Genomic DNA, 17462 nt, shown 5'->3' with positions numbered 1-17462 from the left:
CCGCCAACAGTCCAGGTAATCATTGCACACCAAGGTTGCTAATCACACAAAAGTAAATGGGGACGTGAGCTGTGATAATCATGCAAAGAGGCTTCAAGTGATGTAGACAGGCTAAGTGAGTGGACAACAAAATGTCAGACAGTACAGTGTGGAAAATTGTGGGGTTATCCACTCTGGTGGGGGGAAAATGGAAATGCTGAGGAATTTTTAAATGGTGAATGACTGGGAAATGTCAATGTTCAAAGGGACCTGGTTTTCCTTGTACAAAAGATACCGAAAGCTGTTCAGCAGAAGTAGGTCATTTGGCCCCTCGTTGCTTTGGTCGATCTTTTATCTCAGTGTCACTTTCTGCACCAACCCCATATCCCTTGATTCCCTTAATATCTAAATATCTATATGTCTCTTTCTTGAATATAGGTAACTGAGCAAAAAACAAAATGCTGGAGGAACTTGGTGGGTGAGGCAGCATCTGTGGGGGCAGAGTGACAGTCAGTGTTTCAAGTTGAGACCCTGAATCACTACCCTGCACCAGTCCTGATGCAGGGTCTTGACCTGAAATGTTAACTTTCCCTTTGCCTCCACAGATGCTGCCTGACCCACTGAGTTTCTCCAGCAGTTTGTTTTTTGCTCCAGATGCCAGCATCTGCAGTCTCGTGCCTCCATCAGTAACTGAGCTTCCATTAGCCCTCTTGGGTAGAGAATTTCAAAGATTCAGTACGCTCTGCATGAAGAATTGTCTTCTTACTTATCTCTCTCTTGATTGGCCATCCCCTTATTATGAGACACCAACCTAGTCAAACTGCAGTACAAGACTGCATGCTGAACAGCAAAAGCAATTTGCAATGGTCGGCACAGCAAGTGATCTCATAGCTTGTATATCAGATCAAAGTGCTGCAGTCTTGCTACATTCAGTCATGAATGTTTGTAGACAATTAAACAGCTAACAGGTGGAGGAGGTTTTGAGAACATCCCCTCTTCAGTGATGGTAAGGACCAACATACAAGTGCCAAGGGCAAAGCTAAAGCATTTGTAGCCATTATCAGCCGTAAGTGCTGAGTGGATGATCCACCACAACTTCCTCTGTTGATTCCTGTCATTCCAGAAGTCAGTCTGTAGCCAATTAGTTTCATGCACGTGATGTTAAGGAACAGGTGAAAGCACTAGATACAGCAGAGGCTGTGGGGCGGTACAAGATTCTTTCTGTATGCATGAGGACTTGTGCTCCAGAAATAGCTGCACATCTACTTTGTTTACAACAGTGGCACAGATAAATGCCCAGGAATGTCTTGCCCACAAAACACAGGATAAATTCAATCTAACTGATTATAATCCCATCAGTCTACTGGAAGGTGTCATTAACAAGGCTATTGAGTGGCCATTAACCAGCTCACCAATGCTCAGACTGGGTCTTGCCAAAACCATTCACTCTGGACATCACTAGAGCCTTTGCCCAAATATGGACAAATGAACTGAATTCCAGAAGTGAGGCAAGTGATGTCTGACATCAAGGCAACATTTGATGTCAAAGAGTCCTGGTAAAACTGAACATTGGAAAATGAGGGAAATGCTGTCCATGGCTGTAGTCACTTGTCACACAATGGAATCAATCTCTCAGCTGCAGGATGTTGTCTTCCTCAGGTCAGTATCCTCAGGCCCAGTCATCAGCTGCTTTCTCTATGACTGTTCCATTGTAAGGGGATTAAAGCCAGTCAGAGGCAGGGTATTCTGTGGTGATTGACTGACTCACCTCCTGATTCCCAGAAAACATTCTAACTATCTACAAGGCACAAGTCAAGACTGTAATGGAATACTTTCCACTTGAGCACTTACAAAAATACTCAGGAAATTTATCTTAATCCAGATCAAAGCAGCCTGCTGGAACGGCACCTTATCTGTGCCTAACATTCACACTGATGCACTGTGGCTGCAGTGCACATTATCTACAATTATTCACTAAGGCTATCTGTCCCAATCCCACAACCTTTACTACCTAGAAGGACAAGGACAGCACACACAAGGTTCTGCATCCCCTCTAAGTCACCCACCATCCTGATTTGGAAATGCATTGCTGTTCTTTTGCCACTGGATCTTTATCCTGGAACTTCTCGAGGGCAAATAAAGTTCAGCGGTGGCCTGCCAGCAACAATCACGTTCCCATAAAATGAATAAAATGGTACTTTGTCAGGTGCTTTTGAAAGTACAGATTGCATCGTCTGCATTCATCCCCTTTGTAAGGATATCAAAGCAAATTATAAAAACATAAGAAGGAGAACAAGGAGTAGGCGTTTGGCCCTTTGTGCCTGCCTCACCATTCAATAAGGTTATGGCTGATCTTTTATCTTGCTGCTGCTTTCCTGCACTAACTCAATATTCCTTCATTATCTCAAAAAGCTAAAAATCAATATATCTTTCCCTTGAATATATTCCGTGACTGAGCCTCCGCTCCCTCATAGGTCGTGACTGCCAAGGATACACCACCCTCTGAATGAAGAAATTTCTTCTTGTCTCTGTTCCGTAATGGCCACTTATTATTGAGACTGTGACTCGTGGTTCTAAGATGAGATCTTTATCAGTCACCTGTACATCGAAACACACAGTGAGATGCAGCTTTTTGCGTAGAGTGTTCTGGGGGCAGCCCGCAAGTGTCGCCACGCTTCCGGTGCCAACATAGCATGCCCATAACTTCCTAACGTGTACAGCTTTGGAATGTGGGAGGAAACCGGAGCACCCGGAGGAAACCCATGCAGACACGGAGAGAACGTACAAACTCCTTACAGACAGCAGCGGGAATTGAACCTGGGTCACTGGCGCTGTAATAGTGTTATGCTGACCACTAGAGAAACACCAGCTCCACATCTACCCTGTTATGTACCATAAGAATTTTGTAACTTCCATGAGACCACTTGTTATTCTAAACTCAAGAAAGTATAGGCCTAGTCTGCTTAATATTTCCTATTATGACAAATCCACCATTCCAGGAATTAATCTCATGAACCTTTACTGCACAACCTTCATCATATTATCCAAAACCAGCATTCACACAAACTGTACCATGGGATGATTTGTGCCAAGTTCCCAGCAGAGCACCATGCACCAGTGCGGGGACCAGAGGTTTGCGCCAGTTTCCTGGCGCAGCAGTGCTGTCAGCAATGCCCCTCTCTCTATGTTGTCCTGTAATGATGCTTTTTATAATGCATTCGTGCTTTCTTTTCTGGGAACACATCCTAAGCATGAAGCGAAATGTTCCAGATGTGATCTCACCAGGGCTCTATATATTTCTCTCCGTGTACCTAAATTATCTTACAGTAACAGTCAACATGAACCTTTGTCACAGTGAGTGTAGCTTCTTGCCATTTCCTAGCCCTAGGCCACTCTTCTACTGAGACTTTCTATCATGCTCACATGTACTGTACATGCACACACTATACAAGTACTCTGAGCTTGCTTTTTCTCTAGTTTCAAAGTCACCAAATCAAAAGATGAAAGTAGCAAGTTTGACCAAAGGTTTGGGCAAGGGAGTAGTTTAAAGAGCATCTTACAGAAGCAGTGTGTTAGACAGACAGATGTAGGGAGGAAGCTCCAGAAATGAGGCCCTGAGTAGCCGAAAGCAAAATTGCGAATGGTAGAGCAAAGAATCCGCATACCTGCCTAAGCTGGGTTTGTCCTTTGTCACTCCTACACCACCTGACAGTGGATATGTCTCCCTCTCCTAATATACTATATCCTTCCCCATATATTTCAACAAAAAATACCCACACGATGCACTTGGTCCAACTTTTCTCTCAGAACCTTGAATCAGTGCCTCTACCTCGACCTTTTTGCTTGAATCTTTCCAGTAATGGATCCTTCCCTGACAAAACACTCACTGAAACAGCCCTTTATCAAAATCAGTAATGACGTCCCTTTTAACAGTGATCATGGCAAGTTATGATTCCTCATCCTCTCCAACATTGTTGAGTCAGGGACTTGTCTCTGGTTTCATTTTCACCTGTTCAATTAGAGCTGGAACATCTTGCATCGTGCTTCTCTTCCTATATATCAGCTCTAAATTTCTCTTCAGGATTTCCTACTTGATTCCTTTTCTCAGCTTCTACAGTCAGCTGACTGATGATGCCCTATTTTACTTTTTTATCGCCTTGCTCATCTATGCCTTACCTCCTTACACATGATTATTTAAATGCTTTCCTGGCCAACCTCTCATCTTCCAGCCTCCATAAGTTGTATCAGCTTTCCCCATTCCCCCATGACATCTGTGGTTGCTGATCTACCTTGTCCATACCTTGGTTTCAGTCTTTATCTTTGACAGAGTTGTGCTGCACAGAAACAGGTCCTTCGATGCACCATGTCTATGTTGACCATCAAATTATACTAATCCCATTTACCAGCACTTGGTCCATAGCTGTTTTCAGATCTAGAGCCGACTAGAGGGAATGCCATGTTAGATCTAGTTTTAGGAAATGAACCGGGACAGGTGAAGGATCTATTGGTGGGTGAGCATTTGGGGGACAGTGACCATTGCTCCATAACCTTTAAAATTGTCATGGACAGGGACAGGTGCAGAGAGGACAAGAGGATTTTCAATTGGGGAAGGGCGAACTATGAGGCTATAAGGAGAGAACTTGGGAGTGTAAATTGGGATGTCCTTTTTGAAGGAAAATGTACCATGGAAATGTGGTCGATGTTCAGGGATCTTATGCAGGATGTTAGGGATAAATATGTCCCGGTGAGGCAGAGAAGGAATGGCAGGGTGAAGGAACCGTGGATGAGAGAAGTGGAACGACTTGTTAGGGAGAAGAAGGTAGCGTACATGAGGTATAAGCAGCAAGGTTCAGACAGGGCCTGTGAGGAATATAGGGTAGCGAGGAAGGAACTTAAGAAAGGGCTGAGGAGAGCTAGAAGGGGACATGAAAAGGCTTTGGCTAGTAGGGTTAAGGAAAATCCCAAGGCCTTTTTCAAGTACGTGAAGGGTAGGAGGATGGCTAGGGTAAAGGTAGTTCCGATTAAGGACAAAGGTGGGAGAGTTTGCCTGGAGGTGGCAGAAGTGGGAGAAGTTCTCAATGAGTACTTCTCTTCAGTATTCACCAGGGAGAGGGGTCTTGATGACGCGGAAGGGAGTGCTGGTAGGGGTGATGTTCTCGAGGTTGTAGATATCAAGAGAGAGGATGTGTTGAAGTTGTTAAATAATATTAAGACAGATAAATCTCCGGGGCCTGATGGGATTTTCCCCAGGCTGCTTCGAGAGGCTAGGGAGGAGATTGTTGAACCGCTGGTAAGGATCTTTGAGTCCTCATTGTCCATGGGGATGGTGCCGGAGGATTGGAGGGTTGCGAATGTTGTCCCCTTGTTCAAAAAAGGTAATAGGGATAGGCCAGGGAATTATAGACCGGTGAATCTCACGTCTGTGGTGGGTAAGCTGTTAGAAAGGATTCTAAGGGATAGGATTTATGAACACCTAGAGAATCATGGACTGATTAGGGACAGCCAGCATGGTTTTGTGAAGGGAAGATCTTGCCTCACAAGCCTGATAGAGTTCTTTGAGGAGGTGACCAGGAAGATTGATGAGGGCAGTGCGGTGGATGTGGTTTACATGGATTTTAGTAAGGCGTTTGATAAGGTTCCTCATGGTAGGCTTCTTCAGAAGGTCAGAGGCCAAGCGATCCAAGGAAGCTTGGCTGTGTGGATTAGGAATTGGCTTGCATGTAGAAAGCAGAGGGTTGTGGTGGAAGGAGTGCCCTCGGATTGGAAGGCAGTGACTAGTGGTGTCCCGCAGGGATCGGTTCTGAGACCTCTACTTTTTGTGATAGTTATAGATGACTTAGATGAGGGGGTGGAGGGCTGGGTTAGTAAGTTTGCGGACGACACTAAGATAGGCGGTGTTGTGGATAGTGTGGAGGGTTGTTGGATCTTACAGAGGGATATTGATAGGATGCAGAGCTGGGCTGACAAGTGGCAGATGGAGTTCAATCCGGAGAAGTGTGAGGTGATACACTTTGGAAGGACAAGCTCCAGGGCAGAGTACTGGGTGAATGGCAAGGTACTTGGCAGTGTAGAGGAGCAGAGGGATCTGGGGGTTCATATTCACAGTTCATTGAAAGTTGCATCACAGGTGGAAAGAGCAGTTAAGAAGGCCAATGGGATGTTGGCTTTCATAAATCGCGGGATTGAGTTTAAGAGCCGTGAGGTGATGAGACAGCTTTACAAAACTCTAGTTAGGCCACACTTAGAGTACTGTGTTCAGTTCTGGTCGCCTCATTATAGGAAGGATGTGGAGGTGTTGGAGAGGGTGCAGAGGAGATTTACCAGGATGCTGCCTGGATTAGAGAGTATTGAATATGAGGAGAGGCTTAAGGTGCTAGGGCTTTATTCACTGGAAAGGAGGAGGATGAGAGGAGACATGATAGAGGTATATAAAATACTGAGAGGAATAGATAGAGTAGACAGTCAGCGCCTCCTTCCCAGGGCACCAATGCTCAAGGCGAGAGGGCATGGCTTTAAGGTTATGGGTGGGAGGTTCAGGGGAGATGTCAGGGGGAGGTTTTTCACCCAAAGAGTGGTTGGTGCATGGAATGCACTGCCTGGGGTGGTGGTGGAGGCAGATACATTGAACAGGTTCAAGAGCTTGTTGAAAAGGCATATGGAGGAGTGTGGGATGGGGGGATATGCGGGAGGAAGGGGTTAGGTAGTGTGAGGGTGGTTTGATGGACGGCACAACATGGTGGGCCGAAGGGCCTGTTTTGTGCTGTATGGTTCTACTAATTATCTCACCTCTCCCCATCTGTAACCTCATCCAGTGCTACAAACCTCTGAGACCTCTATGCTTTTCCAATATTTTTCCCCCTGTGCATCCATGATTTTCTTTGTTCCACTGTCAGCGGCTCTGCTTTCAACGGCTAAGGGCTGAAACTCTGGAGTTTCCTCATAAGCCTCCCTCCTCTGTCTACCACTCTCCTTCCATAAGGTGCTTCAACATATTATGTGTTTGCCAGAGTTTTTGGTTAACCTTTGATTCACATTTTTGCCTGAATATTACCTCTGCAAATTCTTTCAGAAATTTTGATAAGTCATAGGTGTTGTAGAAATGCTAATGGTTTTTCAGCAAGAGGGGTAAGTTATTGCATGTTTGAATGATCTCCTTTTGTGTTTTCAAATTTTTGTCTTGGTAAAACAGCATATTAGAGCTTAGAATAGACTTGATGTATATTCGTCATCTCAAACTGGTTTGGTGACAAATGCCTGAAGGTATAAAATCATAGAACCTTGCAGCACGGAAGCTGGATATTCAGCTCATTGTGCTCGGCGGCTTGCCTGCATTAGATGCACACACTGCCTTCTCCACCATAGCCCTGCAAACTGGTCCTTTCAAGTACACGTTCAATTAACTTTTTGAAACATCCTGTGGAATGTGCTTCCAGCATTCCCTTTGGTAGAGCAGTTCGGAACTTAGCTATCCTCCCTGTGAAAGCATTTCTCTCCTTGATTCCCTTCATGTTCTTTTGCCATTTATTTATGACCTCTGGTTACTGACCCACTAAACAGAGGATAAAATTTCTTCCTATGTGCTCTGTCAAAAGTTTAAACTTAAATCTAATAGATTTCCCCTTTTGCATTCTGAGAAGAACAAAGCTTGCCTGCCTAATGTCTCCACATGGCTACAGATCATATCAATCAAAGTATAGCTCCTTAAGACCTCAATGACCATCTTAAGATGTGGTCCTCAGAATATACGAGGTCCCCCAGCCAAGGCCTAACTATTGATCTGTAAAGTTCAGCATGACTTCCTTGTTTTTCTATTCAACAATCTTCTAACTTGCCCTACCACTTTAAAAGATTTGTGACTCTAAAAAGATGAGGCAACAGGCTTTTTGGCAGAGATGTTGTTCAGTGACTTTGTGCCTGCAACATGGGGCAATGAAAGCTGCTACAACTCCCCACAGAGTATCACTGATAAAAGGTTCTGGGAAACCCACCAACTCCTGCCACAGTAGCCAAGCAAAGTTCCCATTCCTATTCCTGCATCCTATCTACTCTTTCATATGGCAAACCTTTGCCGCCTCCTTAACCCTGTTTCCCTCTCGCCTCTCTTCCCTCTCCTTTTTCCTGTCTCTCTCTCTCTGGGCACAGCAAGGGCCCTGTGGAGATCTGACCATTTGTTGTTGCAGAACTTTGTTCTGATTTTCATTTCCTAGTAGATACGGTTTCTTTCCAATCACTTAAAGTGGCAATGCAAGAGTAGTCTATTCTGGGGTCCACCTGATATTTTCCTTTGTAAATTTCTGTCAATTTTGGGCACTGAAGTTTATTTCTGTCAGTTCTCTATTAACAAATCATGTTCTGCCATTTCCACCACCAAACATGCCTTAATCCTCCTTCACTCAGCATCCTGTAGGGTCTTTTCCCACTTTGACACGGTGGTCCATTCTTCAACCATCCATACCACTCACCCCTTTTGTCCCAGTACTTGCCTATGCAAACCCAGGAGAAACAGCACCTGTCCTTTCACCTCCATCATTCTCATTATTAAAGGCCACAAGTACTCCACTGTGTGGAACAATGGTTCACTAACACTTTGTTCAATTTGTTGTTCATGTTGCAGTCAGTTCCCTTTACATAGTAAAACTCATTGCAGGTTAGATGATTGCTAAGGTGAATCTGTGTAATTATCAAATGTAATCTTGACTTTCAGTGCTTGCCAAATTACTCTCCCATTCTGCTTGCACTCTGACCTCTCCTCAGCCTCCTGCACTGTTGCAGCACAGCTTGATGTAGGCTGAGAAACTTAATGTCATCTTTTGATTGGACGCTTTCCAGCAAAGACTTGGATTTTTATAGCACTATTTTATGCAGTAAAATATCCCAAGACAATTCATGGGAGCATTAGCAAATGAAATTTGAAAGCAAGTCACTTAAAGGTACTCTAGGATGCATTTTTAGTGCTTAAGAGCCTTAACAGTTGATGGGAATGCTACAAATGGTGCAGTGATGGGGTTGGTTAAGATTTGGAGGAGTGCAGCTATATCAGGGTCATATTGCTGGACAAAATTGTAGAGATGAGAAGGGGCAAAGCAATGAAGTAGAATTTTAAAATTTGAAATATTGCTCAATTAAGAACAATGTAGTTCAATAAAACAGGAGCTGTTGTGTGAAGAGGAATAGTGTATTAGAATGTCTACAGAGTTTTGGATGGCCTCAGGTTTATAGACAGTAGAACAAGGAAGACCAAGCGAGAAAGCATTGCAGTAGGCAAGTGTGGAGGTTGAAAAAAACCATGGATGAGCATTCCCATAGCAAGTACGTTGAGGCAGCTATGGAGTTGAGTGATGTTATGGAGGTAGAAATGATGTTTGTATTGGCACGGATAGATGGTCTGAAGCTCATCTTGTGGCTGAGTGTGACACGTGGGATGTAAACTGTTGAGAACAGAGAACATGGAACACTACAGCCCAGTACAGGCCCTTTGGCCCACAATGTTGTGCCGACATTTTATCCTGCTCTAAGATCTAGCTAACCCTTCCCTCCCACATAGCCCCCTATTTTTCTATCATTCATGTGTCTAAGAGTCTCTTAAATGTCCCTAATGTATCTGCTCCCACAACCTCTGCAGGCAGTGCGTTCCACACACTCACCATCCTCTGTGTATAAAAACTTACCCCTGACATCCGCCTTATACCTTCTTTCAATCACCTTTAAATTATGTCCCCTCATGTTAGCCATTGTTGCCCTGCGAAAAAGTCTCTGACTGTCCACTCGATCTATGCTTCTTTTCATCTTGTTTAGTTTATTTTCAGTTGCTAAGAGTAAAGTCAATTAAAGAGAACATGGTTTATATTGGGGACCAAAGCCAGTTGGTTTATCTTTCCAATATACTTAGTTGTAGGAAATTTCTGTTTATCTAATATTGAATGTTGCATGCGGATTAGAGACGGTGCAAGGGACTAGAGCCAAATGATGACTTCTTGCAAGTGCAAGTGTTATATCATTCCAACCTCAACAATACATTCAACAGCTTCGGGTTGTGATCACTGCTCCTTTTTCACAGACAACAGGTATCGGGTGGCATGGCAGTTAAGTTACCAGAATAGTAATCTAGAGACTTAGACTAACAAACCAGAAACCTGATTTCAAATCTGCCATGGCAACTGTGGAGTTTAAATTCAGTTAATGATCTGGAATTTAGGTTAGTAACAATGATCACAAAAACTCCCAGATTGTCATTAAAATCCCAAGTTTGCCATTTATGGTGGCAATGTCCTTATCTGATCTGGCTTTTATGTGACTCCAGACCTACTCCATTTGGCTGACTCTAACCCAACAAGCCACTCACTTGTACCTTTACCATTATGTTCAAACAAAAAAAAGAATGAAACCAGATGAACCACCTGGCATTGACCTTAGCACCGAATTCTGACAGAGCTGACTTGCTCCCAGCCCATTTACCCTTGCAAAGTCATTCTCATGTATGTCTAGGGACTGGTGTCTAAGTTAGCGCAAGTGCCACAGACAAGTCAAGCAACAGTCTGATGTAGATTTACTGACAGCACTAGGACATCACTGTAGGAGTTCCTCGGGATAGTGTTCTACCCAATCACCTTCAGTTACTTCTTTGGTGACCTTCCATCATAAGGTCAGAGTGGGGATGTCTGCTGACGACTGCATGTAGAATGTAGAATCCTGTTTGTAACTCCTTAGCAAGTGAAGCAGACCATGCCTGCAAACAGCAAGACTTGTAAAACATTCAAGCATGGGCTGGTAAGTGGCAAATAACATTGGTACCATGTAAGTATAGGCAATGGCCATCTCAACAAAAGAGAATTAACCCACCTACCCTTGAAATTCACTGACTTTGCCATTGTCATGTCCCCAGTCAACAGCATCATGGGCGTCACTATTGACCAGAAACTTAGCTGTACCTGCTACTTGAATATTGTAACTACCAGAGCAGGTTAGACGCTGGACATCCAATGGTGAGTGATGCACCTCATTATGCTGCACTTGCCTGATGAGTACAGCTCCAGCAACTCTCAAGAAGCTCAACACAATCCAAAACAGCCCACTTGATTGGCACTGCATCCATCATCCTAAACATTCACTCCCTCCACCACTAGCACACAGTGGCTGCAGTATGTACCGTTCATAAAATGCACTGCAGTTACACAGCTAAGCTACTCCAACAGCACCTCCTAAACCTGCAACCTTCTACCACCCAGAAGGAGGAACATATGGGGGACTCTACCATCTGCAGGTTCCCATTCAAGTCACGTACCATCATGATTTGTAAATATATGGCATGTTCTTCATCATTACTGGATCTAATCCTGGAACTCCCTATCTAACATCATTGTGGGAGTATTTGTAGCAGTTCAAAACGATGGCTTATCACCACCACCACCACCTCAAGTGAAGTTAGAGATAGGCAGTCAAGGTTTTTGCCACTTAATCATTCCTGTCCAACATTCCAGCTCAGACCCTCATCACAATTCCCCCACACCTTCTCCCTTCCCTTCCCTTGCATAAAAACTGTTAAGTCTGATATCCTCCAGTGCTGATAAACGGTCATCACCCTGACATAAAATCTGTCTCTCTCCAGAACTGTTGCTTGACCTGCTGAATATTTAAAGTATTTTGTTTGATTGTTACAATAAATGCAGCACAAAAACATTCAGCCAATATCTCCTCTATGACTACCTTATTAAACCCCTTTGAAAAGCCAAGAAACTGCAGGTGCTGGAAATCTGAAATCATAACAAAAAATGCTCAGCAGGTTGAGCAGCATCTTGTGTTCTGAAGAAAAGTCATCAAGTTAAACATTAACTCTCAGTTTCTCTCTCCTCACATGTTGACTGGCCTGCTGTATATTTCTGGCACAGTCTGTTTTTGTGCAACCCCCCTGTACTTTCTACTAATGTCTATTTACATTTCCTCCCTTTGAGCCAATGTTATATCCTTCAATTCTTGGTCACACATTTGTTTATCTTGCTTCCTTTTTAATTCTTCTATGCTGTTCACCACAGTTATTGCTTGTGGTTATGAGTTGCACTTTCTCACAGTTGGTAAAAGGATTCACTAAAATTCTGTTATTGGATATATTTGTGACCATCTTGCATTTATAATCCCTGGTTCTGCCCTACAATGGATCAAACCCTTTTGTATTCTTATAGAACTCAAGTAGGTCTCTGTCTTGCCCTCTAGAGGAAAGAACTCCAGCCCGTTCAGTATTTCCTTATGGTTATAACCAATCAGTTTAGTCTCCATTGCATTTGCTGTGATGATGAGATTTTCCACACCAGTGGCTTTTCCCATAGCCATGACTTCCCCTCTTCCAAAGTTGACAAGATTCTCATCTGTGCCTCATCTATGTCCCACACTCCTGTTCTCAGCCGCTCTCTTATGTAGAACAAGTTTAGGATTCCCTTTTACCCTTCCTTCCGGCCCATCAGTCTCCACATTCAACAGGTCAACCTCCATAACTTGTGCCATATTCGACTAGTTCCACCAGTAGACACATCTTGCTCTGGCCTTTCAGCATTCCGAGGACTGTTCCTTCCTGATCCACTCTTTCACCTCCCCCAACCACTCCTCTTCTCACAACATTTTTCCATGTAACACAGATGATGTAACACCTGTCCTCTTATCTCTTCCCACCAGCCAGGGACATAAACACTCCTTCAGAAGAAGTAATGATTTACTTGCTCTCCTTTCAACTTTGGTGTACTTCAATCAGTGCTCATAATGTGGTTTCCACTTCACTGAAGAAACCAGGTGCAGATTGGGTGACCATATTGCAGAGCACATTTAATCCACAAAGGTGACCCTGAACTCCTAGTTGCCTGTCACTTTAATTCTCCATCCCATCCCAGGTATTCTGAAAAATCAACCAATCTACATTTGACTTCTCTGATGTAGAGGAGATCATGTTGTGAGCACCAAACGCAGAACTCTGAATTGATATATGTAAAAGTGAATTGCTGCTTTACCTTGAAAGTGTGGTGGAAAAGGGAAGAGAGTGCATCTCCTTCAGTTGTATGGGAAGGTGTCCAATCATTATGTTGCCTGATTCTACCTGCTCTGGTTTTACTGTTACCATACAGTACCTTACCCAAGGCCATTTAAAATCCAAATACGTTACCTTTATTATGCAAGTCTTAGCTACATATCTGTTGATGATTTAAAGAATTGTGTAATGTTGTCCAACCTTTCCTTTTGAACCATGCTAACTGTATATCACGTTTTAAACTATCTTAGTAACTGTTATTTCAGTGTTTCTGGCTTGGCTGCTTTCCCAGCATTTAGAGCATTAGGTCAGTGCAATTGGTGTTAAGTAATGTTTTTTTTCTCTTTTTGCCCCACAGATCCTTCAGTTTCAGTCATGCAAGGTACTCGGCGGAAAGCTCCATCTCAGCAGACTGACGGAGCGGTGGTGGGGAGCCACCACAGTTCCCCAGGCCTGCCACCAGTCTCCGTGGACTCCCTAACTCTGGAGGTTTACGAAGCATCAACACCAGAACACAAACGAGCCCAGAGGAAAGAAAGCAAATCGCTGGTAAAAAGTCACAACCGCAAAGCAGATCCCAGAGACTCCAATGGGAATAACTCGGAAAACATTGGGTTCATCCCAGGGTCGGCTGAAATTGCAGAGGATTCGAGTGTGTGCGAGTCGTGTGGCTTGGGAACCTGTGTTACGTGGCAGACCGTCAAAGCAGTTTTCTGTTGTGTGGTGACTTGTGGAATATGTAAGGCAGACCCTGGGAGTTATAATCCATGTTCGAGGACCACAGAGTCATCGACAGATGTTAAAGTCACTGAGACAGCCAATTTAAGATATGTTTCAAACCCAACACATGGGATCACGCTGACTTGTGACCCCAACCCCAGTAAAAAGACTAACCTCGCAGGCAACAGTTTCAATTATTATGATATCAAGCTGCGGGGGGAGGAGGTGATCTGGACAAGAACAGTCGCAGTCTGTCCCGGACTCGTGTCGCAAGGACTTGCACATCTACAATTCTCAGAATCGGAGAGCCCCGGCAGCACATCGCCAAACTCTCACAAACGTCTTCCGATGAGTTCCACTCCTTCCTGGAGGAGGATCTGGAGAATAATGAACTGAACGGGTCAATGTCCAGCGCAGAGCTGGATGAGTACATCAACAAGAAGCTGCTGGAGCTCTTCAGCATTCACCAAATTGACATGTTGGCCCAGTGCACCTCTGACACCACCTTCATCAGCAAGAGCAGTGAGATCAGCGAGCTCATTGACAGCATCACCAAAGGCTACAAGATCAATGAGAAGGACGCAGAATGCAGGATAGTGACCGGGATAGTCCGGATCAGCACCCGGAAACCCAAGAAAAAGCGTAGCCCACAAGAGCCAAGTGAGGAAAGACTGGTCAGTCTGACCTCCACTGATGCCAAACCTCAAACAGAGACTTTTCTACCAAGTGATGTGAGGGAATGGCACTGGGCTGTAATGGGGGAGCTGGGGTTTCATTGAGGATTGGCCCTGGGTTAAGGTGTATTAGAGCTGCATTGAAGGTTGGGGCTGCACTGAACTTGCATTGGGCGTTTGAGGTGTGCCGGAGATGCACTGGAGGCCGGGATACGTGCATTGGGAGGCAAGGGCTGAATTGGGATTGAAGTGCATGAATTGTACTTGTGGTCTGGGCTGCCTAAATGTTTGGGTTTGCAGCAGGGTTGCATTGGAACTGGATTGATGGCTGCAGTGAGCATGCACTGGTGGTTGTGGCTGTGTCATGGGTACATTTGGCTGGGGTGGGGGGAGACATGATCGGGATTAAACTAACCTTATCTTTGGGAGATATGTGGAGGTCAAGTATGGTTAGAAGCTGCTGTGATTGCAGTTGTGTGATATGAAACTTTGTTTCTGTTTAGAACTCAACCTGGAGATTTCAGTTGTGGACCCACTCGATTTGAAGGCGAGGCAGTTGCAGGGCCTGACCATCCCAGGTAATTCCGAATACCACGGTGCTGACAGTCAGTGTCTCAAGCTTAGAAATGAACAATCTAGAAATCCCCAGTCTCTAACTCGATGAACTGGTCTCAGCCACAGGTGTTGCTTAGATTGCAGAATGCTTGGGTCTGAGGACCACAGGTGGCTATATATATATTTGATGTGTTTAGTTTTTACAGCAGGTCCAGTAACAGCTCAGTGTCAGCCACTGAGTTAGAGGTGGGAATAAGCATGTGTAACTCGTGGTAGGTGTTGATTGCAACAGATGTCCAAACAAAGTCAATTTACTCATGTATGCTTTTTAAAAAAAGAGCAACTTCACCAAAAAGTGAAGTGAATGGTGGATAATTAGATACAACATGAGTACATAAATCAGTCTCAGTTTGTTAAACAATACGGTCACTAAGCTTCATTGACAGTTGAAAGACGTATTCATCTCTGCTCTGTCTGCATTAATTAATTACCTTAGAACATGGAACAGTACAGCACAGGAACGGGCCGTTTGGCTCATAATGTCTGTGCTGACAATGATGCCAATCCAAACTAATCCTATCTGCCTGCACATGGTCTCTATCCCTCCAGTTCATGTGCCTGTCTAAATACCTCTTAGACGTAGCTATCAAATCTGCTTCCACCACTTCCTCGGCACTGCATTCCAGGCACCTATTGGTCTTGGTTTTAAAAAATATGCCTCTTAAATTTTCCTTAAACATTCCCCCTCTCACCTTAAAGCTATGCCCTCTAATATTTAACAGTTTCACTCTGGGGAGAGAAGAAGATTCTATCTATGCTGTCTTTGCCTCTACTCTACCATGCCTGTCCCAAATTCTCTTCCTCCTCCTCTCACTCCCCTTGCCAGTCCCATCTAGGTCCCTTGCACCTCACCTCCTGTGCCTCTATTAATTTATTCCCCTCTGTTGCTCTTTCTGTTTCTCTTTCTGATCTCTTTCAATATTCCCTCTCCACCCAGTGCTGCATCCATGCCTCACTTTGATCACATCCATTCCCTTGATGATCCTCAGTCAGAATGTACTATTTATGCACTCCGGGTTCTGCACTGACCTTGCCTTTGCCCTGCCTTGCTTTTGACCTATTGCCCCATTTTGCTGTAGTTCCACACCCCACATGGTTTTAACTGTCCTAACTGCAAAGTCCTTATTGTTTTCTTTCTTCCTCCAGAATTGCGAAAAGATGATTCTCTTCAGGACACTGAGACTGATTCGTCAGGAGCTCCACTGCTCAAAGTCTATCTCTAGGAGCAGAGGGCAGACTTTTCCCCAAATTCATAAAAGGACAGGATGGGTGGATCCAGGACAGTCGTATGGGATCTGGTGGAAAGCATGGAGCTGAATCCCTTCCTCTCTGGGTCTTGGCTGTTTTTCATGGTTATGTTGTTCTCTCCCTCCCACCGACACCTTGGGGATTTTCACTGGTTCGGGGTAGACTCCAATTTCCAGAGTCCGCTACGACTGGCCTTTAATGCAGCCATTCTTCCACTCCTTTGCACCTTACTCCAACTTTTCCCCCACCCCCACTTTACCCATTCCTCCGAGGATGAGGAGCCCTACCTCGGTGCAGGAGATCCAGGGTCAGTGGATTGGAATGGAGAGACAGGACCCACTATAAATAATGAGTGGGTCACAAGATCTTTCACCAGGGTAATGGTAAGTTATCACTCAGGTGAATTGATTGGCTGTGTGTGTTTAGTTACTTCTACCTTACACTGGTACCTTGCTTAGCATTCAAGATGTGTTCCTAGGAACAAGTGCAATCAACACAAAAATCAGTCATCATAGCACTATATACAAGAGGTGCATTACCAATGACGCTGCTGTCTAGAACTGAATTTCCCCAGGGCTCAGGGTGGAGAGGCTACCAGAGGGGAATGTTGTTGAATGGACTGGATTGAGCTCTGCAGTTGGGGATACGTGGGACTCAGAATTGAACCCTGGCCAGCACAGTGATGTGGGCCTTTGTTGGGGCAACTAATGAGCTTGCCACACAGAGAGATCACTGGACTGGAGAGAGTTGTGTACCCAAAGAAAGAGGGAAACAGCAGCTTCCATTGCATTCAAGAGGTGGTGATGAGGGAGACCATAGGATCCTGTCACCACGTGAAGCGGGTGGCTCCCATCTCCAGCAATGGCTGCACTCACTGTGCCATTCAGGGTACCCTCCTGAGCCCCACATCTCAATGCTGAGTGGCCACACCGCTCCCCCAGTCTGCCCTCACATGGTGAGCCTCGTAGTTATTCGTTGCTGGGGATACATCGGTGGAGGGCAGGGACTCCCCAGCTTCTCCTGAGCGGATGCCCTGTTTATTGTGTGGACTGGTGGACCAAGAGCAATCAGCACTCTGCAGGATGGACTGAAGTGGGGTACCAGTACATGTTCTCTCCATTGATTTGTTGTGGATCACTGAAAGAGATGCTGGATCGTAGTGGGCAACGTCAATGGATTTTAATGAGTTGTTTTTTATATTAAAGCAAAAACTGTAA

General features: G+C 44.7%; 1 protein-coding gene across 1 annotated transcript in view; it reads left to right on the top strand.

Moving 5' to 3' along the window:
* LOC127581896 (keratinocyte differentiation factor 1-like) overlaps nucleotides 1-17462 on the top strand; it is a 27083-nt gene extending 9621 nt beyond the window's left edge. Inside the window, 4 exon segments of the mRNA XM_052036726.1 lie at nucleotides 13347-13969; nucleotides 13972-14440; nucleotides 14886-14960; nucleotides 16144-17462. Of these exon segments, the coding sequence (XP_051892686.1) occupies nucleotides 13347-13969; nucleotides 13972-14440; nucleotides 14886-14960; nucleotides 16144-16220 (1244 nt within the window). The 3' untranslated portion in view covers nucleotides 16221-17462.

The sequence above is a fragment of the Pristis pectinata genome, chromosome 22 (genome assembly GCF_009764475.1).
Source record: "Pristis pectinata isolate sPriPec2 chromosome 22, sPriPec2.1.pri, whole genome shotgun sequence".
Taxonomy (NCBI): domain Eukaryota; kingdom Metazoa; phylum Chordata; class Chondrichthyes; order Rhinopristiformes; family Pristidae; genus Pristis; species Pristis pectinata.
This window is presented reverse-complemented; position numbering and strand designations above follow the sequence as displayed.